Genomic DNA, 5,736 nt, shown 5'->3' with positions numbered 1-5,736 from the left:
TTTTTTTTTTTTTTTTTTTTTGGCAGCAAATGAGTAAGCTTCCATACAAATAGAATGTCTGAACATCAAGTACTTAAGTAGTAGTTTAGCTTCTTCTTCATTAATTGCAGGAGAGAGAGAGAGAGAGAGAGGTTTACGGATGAAGAAAATGTTCAAACAGCCAGGCTCCAAGAACAGAAACAGATCGTTCAAGGATGACTGTCCATCATGGTTATCTGTTGAAATGCCCTTTGCTGCCTTAGGGTTTGATCAAGAAGCCTCAATCTTGGTGTCTCTCCTGTGGTTATTCCTGCTGCAACTGGGTCTCTCTCCTATTACTTTCTTGGTAGCCTTTATCTGTCCCAAAACCCCATCTCTTAGACACCTAGAATGCTTCAACATAGCCCTAGATGCCGGCGCTGAAGAATACATAGATGCCGCGCCGGCACTGCCCACAACAAAAGAATGGCTGCAGACAAGCTTACTGGATTTGAAAAGAATGACCAGTTATGTTAAGTTTACTTGCCATTGTATTTCAATACTATTTGACTGAGCCATCTGTGGTTGGGATCAAGCTAAGTGCCCTACATCAGCAATCCAGTAGCTTTGCATTATGCTTCTCTACTTATGTCCCATGTTATTGGGTGATCCAACAATTGACAGCTCTCCAATGAAGATCGCATAGCTGTGAAAAAGTACTGAAAAAGTCCATGAAATTATTTTTAAAAATTGAAAATTCCTGAGATTCCAAAAGCAGTGAACCATAAGGAACTTTAACAGTAACACACTTGGAATGTAAACTATTCCGATTCATAGCTTACATCAATCAAAAGATGCACACCTAGATCCAACAAACTATTCTGATTCATAGCTTACATCAATCAATCTCTTTGTTAATATATAAGGTATGACTATCACCTTCCAGTACATACTGGTAGTTTGAATTTATGCCTTCTTTAAATATCCTTCCATTGTACGTTGAAGATGCAAGAGGTTCAATAGAAAAAAAAAGAAGGAATTGAACAGAAAATTAAGATGAGTGGGGAGGTAGAACAGTACATTATATGTAAGATATTCTATGTACGTTATATCACTATAACTATAATGTTGGAAGAAGGAGTTACCGTGCAGAGCTTAGTGCTTTTGACAGCTTTGAGCTTCTTAGGAGCTTTTTGAGAGAGAGAGAGAGAGAGAGAGAGAGAGAGAGTTTTAGGGAAAAAAAGGACAGAGAGAAAGAGTTTTAGTAAGAAAAAGAAAGAAAAGGTATTACTTAAAAAAGGAAGGTGGATAAAATCTTGTGAGAGTGGGAGGGAGAGAAGGAGTTTTAGTAAAAAAATGAAAGTGGACAATGGACAAATCGTGTGAAAGTAAGAGAGAGAGAGAGAGAGAGAGAGAGAGAGAGAGAGAGAGAATATTTAAGTATTATAAAAATATAACAATATAAAGGATACTAACAATTTAAGAAAAAAAAAATGAAAATGAGAGATAATGAAGAAGAAAGGACAAAATTGTAAAGGAAAAGATTTGCCACTTCGTGCTTTTATATAATAGTATGATATATATCAAGTTAATTTCAAAAATGAGTTAACACCCTAGGGGCAGATAGCACATGGTAATATACACCCCATAGCCTCTCTCTCTCTCTCTCTCTCTCTCTCTCTCTCTCTCTCTCTCTCTCTCTCTCTCTCTCTCTCTCTCTCTCTCTCTCTCTCTCTCTCTCTCTTTTTCTTTTTTCAGTTAAAGGTCAGCAAAGTATATTATAAGAACTTGAAAAATGATCTACATGAGTAGAGTCTAGGCATACATGGACTTAGAAATTTACAGAAGTTCCCTTTGTCCCCAACATTAGATAGTGGTCCACCTTTGGCATAGCCATCAACAAACACACCAATCCAATAAACTAAAAACAGTGCATTTGCACCCTAAAAAATCGGTATCTCAGTCTAAGTTCAGAGGAAACAAAGTTCGGAGAGCAAGACCAAGGAGAAGACACAAGTGAGATTATTCCCCTCATAGCCAAAATATCTACCATTGAGTTCACTTCCTTGAAATAATGGATAATCTTTCATATTATTGTATTAAAAAAAAATAATAATAACTCCATTGGTGTTCCCATGAGATGGAATTACTAAGGGCCCGTTTGATAACATTTCTGCTGTTTCTGTTTCAAGAAACGATAGAAACAGAAATTTCCGTTTTTGGGAACAGAAACAGAATTTTGGGTGTTTGATAAACCTTGTTTCTTGAAACGTTTATCTGTCTCTTCTTCTGCAAATAAGAAACTGACCCCTTTAGACTCCATTTCCAATTGACCCCCTGGTTTGTAAAATCCAGTTTTGATAATGAGTGTGCTAGTGGTTTTGATAAAATTGGATTTTGATATAGCTTCTCAAAATCTGAGAAGCTATATAATTGAGGGGAAAAGAGACGGGCAGACACCTTTGATCTCAGCTTGATTTCCCCCAATTTCAGTTCCATTTTCACTCTCTGCCATGGCTTCTTCTAGATTCCTCTTTCTCCTCCTACTGAACTATGTGTTCGTGTTTGGTTCTGTATCTTATCCTTCATCATCTGCTAGAGTTCCTAGTTCTTCTACCTCGAAGGTCTCGCTGGCTCTGTACTATGAGACCCTCTGCCCTTACTCCGCCAATTTCATTGTTAAATATCTACCGAAGGTCTACGATGAGGGACTCATTTCAATCGTCGATCTTGAACTTTTTCCCTACGGAAACGCCAAGTTACAAGACAAGGACAACATCGTCTGCCAGGTTTCTCCTTCATCTTTAACTATGTTCTGGTTAATTTTAATTGTAATGGTCTCATAGAGCGAGAGTCATGGTTTCCGAGGTCTGAGTTTGTTTAGGGTGTTTATGTTCAAGCGGAGAGATATGGGTGATTCCATTTGAAGCAACTCCAGATTTGTTTGTTTCTAGTGGTCGAAGAATAAAAGGAACAAAACCAAAAGAAAAATACGAATCCACCAAAACAAACCATGCCGGAGTGGGGAGAGAACGAATACTCACCAACGATCACAGAGCACGAGGTTCCCACCGTCGAACCAAATGAAACAAGCATCTTCTTCCTCTTTCTTCTTTGAAGGGGCTTTTGTCTGAACCTGTGGCTACCTACCTCGCTTACGTCTCCCGCCACCTCTGCTGCCCTCTGTAGTCTCGGCTTCTTCCGTTTCAACTTCGACTTCTGTCGTGGGCGTACCTTCTTCAACAACCACAGCGGCGACGTCAGTAACAACCGGAGAAATCTCGAGGAGCTGCGAATCATCCCTCTCGATAACAGCTTCGCATTGCTGTTGAGTGTCAAGAAGCTCCTCAACCTATTGGTCCTGTTCCAACTTTTCTTTGATTAAATTCTCCTCAACTTCCATGGAAGGCCTGTAAACACCAAGCGAACCATCATCTTCTTCTTCCATGGCGGAGTAGGAACCTATCAAGAAACAAAAATCCGACGAGAACCCTAGATTTTCAGTTGTAAGTGGAAATGGTAGTGATGGTGGTGGTGGTAGTGATGCCAAACTCCGTCTTCAATATCGATTTTTTGTGCCCCATTTTTGTTTCGAGAAACAAGCGAAACAAGTAAAACTTGTTTCGTCATTCATGTTTCTTGAAGCGTAAATTGTTATAAATTTCAATTTATGTTTCAAGAAACAAGTGGAACAGAACACTTTTACCAAACGGTATTTATGCTGTTTCTTTGTTTCTGAGAACAAGAAAACACAGAAACACGTTTCTGGTTACGTTATCAAACGGGCCCTAAGAGTCGATGTCACTATTGTAGAAACGCAACCCTAAAACGATGCAGAAGATAATGGAAAAACAAAACAAACAATGCACACGGATTTTACGAGGTTCGGCAAGGTTGCCTACGTCCCCGGTGAGATGAGATCCTGCTTCACTATCAATGGAGAATAGGGTTACAGCGCTCGTCCTCACACCTCTCAGTATTGCTTGCATTACAGAGAAAGAAATCCTCGTTACAAAATATATAGCGGAAAAAAACCCTAATCCGGATCAAATTACAATTTCCAACCTAATCCGGATTAAACTACAATTGCCCTCAAATAAAAAAATTCGAGCGGGGGGCTGCGCCCCCCTACACCCCCTGCTGTGCAGGGGGGCCTCCTGCCCCCCTTGCAACCCCCACGGCCCGCTAACCGGCGTCCTGGCTGTCTAGGTGCTGCACCAGTACTTCCTGGATTAAACTGCGACGGAATACAAGACATCATACACCAACAATCTCCACCTTGGCTTGAATTCTGTCGAGCCTCTTGTAAAGATAACTTGTAGACGTCTTCATCATTGTACCTCATTAGAGGCACAAACCCGCACCTGTTTGGTGCGTCCCTCATCTTCAACAATGAGTAATATTAATCAAGTCCAAACAGGACTCGAACTTCTCTGTAGTAACTGGCTTTGTAAACATATCTGCAGGATTGAGATCTGTATGAATTTTTCTCAAGTGAATACTGCCTTCTGACACAAGCTCCCTGATTTTGTGAAATCTCACATCAATATGCTTTGTCCTTGCATGAAATACCTGATTCTTTGCAAGATGTATGGCACTCTGACTGTCACAGTGTAACACTGTACCTCCTTGCTCCAACCCCAACTCACGAACCAGTCCAGCCAACCAGACTCCTTCCTTGGCAGCCTCAACTGCTGCCATGTACTCTGCCTCTGTAGTGGACAATGCAATTGTAGACTGAAGCATCGCCCTCCATGATATAGGTCCACCAGCCAATGTAAACACATACCCTGTAGTAGACCTCCTCTTATCTAAATCACCAGCATAGTCAGAATCAACATAACCTGCCAATTCTGTAGAACTTCCCTTGCCACTGAAAATAACACCTATATCTTTAGTCTTGCTCAAATATCTGAAGATCCACTTAATTGCATTCCAATGCTCCTTCCCCGGATTACTCATATATCTGCTAACAACACTGACTGCATGAGACAAATCCGGCCTGCTACAAACCATAGCATACATGAGACTCCCAACTACGCTAGCATAAGGGACTTGAGACATCTGCTCCACCTCCTCATGTGTTGTAGGGCATTCCCTTTCAGATAACTTGAAGTGACCAGCTAACGGAGTGCTAACCGGCTTGGCCTTTTCCATATTGAAACGCTCTAGCACCTTTTCAATATACCTCTTCTGAGTTACCCAAAGTTTACTTGCATTTTTATCTCTAAGGATTTCCATGCCAAGGATCTTCTTAGCGGCACCAAGATCCTTCATTTCAAATTCAGCACTCAACAAAGACTTCAAAGAGACTATATCATGTTTGTTCTTTGCAGCAATGAGCATGTCATCAACATAAAGCATCAACAAAATAATAGAATTATCACTTGACACTTTATAATAAACACAACTATCATACTCACTTCTTATGTAGCCAATCTTCATCATGTGGGAATCAAAGCGCTTGTACCACTGCCTATGAGATTGCTTAAGGCCATAAAGCGACCTCTTAAGCAGACAAACATGGTCTTCCTTTCCCTGCACCTTGAAACCTTCAGGCTGCTCCATGTAAATCTGTTCCTCCAAGTCACTATAAAGAAATGCAGTTTTCACATCAAGTTGTTCAAGCTCTAAATCATATATGGCCACCAAAGCAAGTAGTACCTTGATCGAAGTGTGTTTCACCACTGGAGAGAATATTTCATTGTAGTCTATCCCCTCCTTCTGTGCATAGCCTTTGGCTACAAGTCTGGCCTTATACCTTTCACGCTCCTTCTC

The 5,736-nt window shown here is 40.6% G+C and overlaps 1 protein-coding gene across 1 annotated transcript in view; it reads left to right on the top strand.

The window, feature by feature from the left end:
• The window catches only part of LOC122084187 (gamma-interferon-responsive lysosomal thiol protein-like), an 11,779-nt gene extending 8,894 nt beyond the window's left edge, over positions 1 to 2,885 (top strand). The window contains exons 2-3 of the mRNA XM_042652267.1: positions 2,486 to 2,747; positions 2,805 to 2,885. Coding sequence (XP_042508201.1) covers positions 2,486 to 2,747; positions 2,805 to 2,885 — 343 coding nt within the window. The remainder of the gene's footprint in view (positions 1 to 2,485; positions 2,748 to 2,804) is intronic.
• Positions 2,886 to 5,736: the final 2,851 nt, after the last annotated feature.

Source organism: Macadamia integrifolia, chromosome 7, assembly GCF_013358625.1.
Source record: "Macadamia integrifolia cultivar HAES 741 chromosome 7, SCU_Mint_v3, whole genome shotgun sequence".
NCBI classification, from domain to species: domain Eukaryota; kingdom Viridiplantae; phylum Streptophyta; class Magnoliopsida; order Proteales; family Proteaceae; genus Macadamia; species Macadamia integrifolia.
Note: the sequence above shows the minus strand (reverse complement) of the source record. Positions and strands in the feature narration are given on the sequence as shown.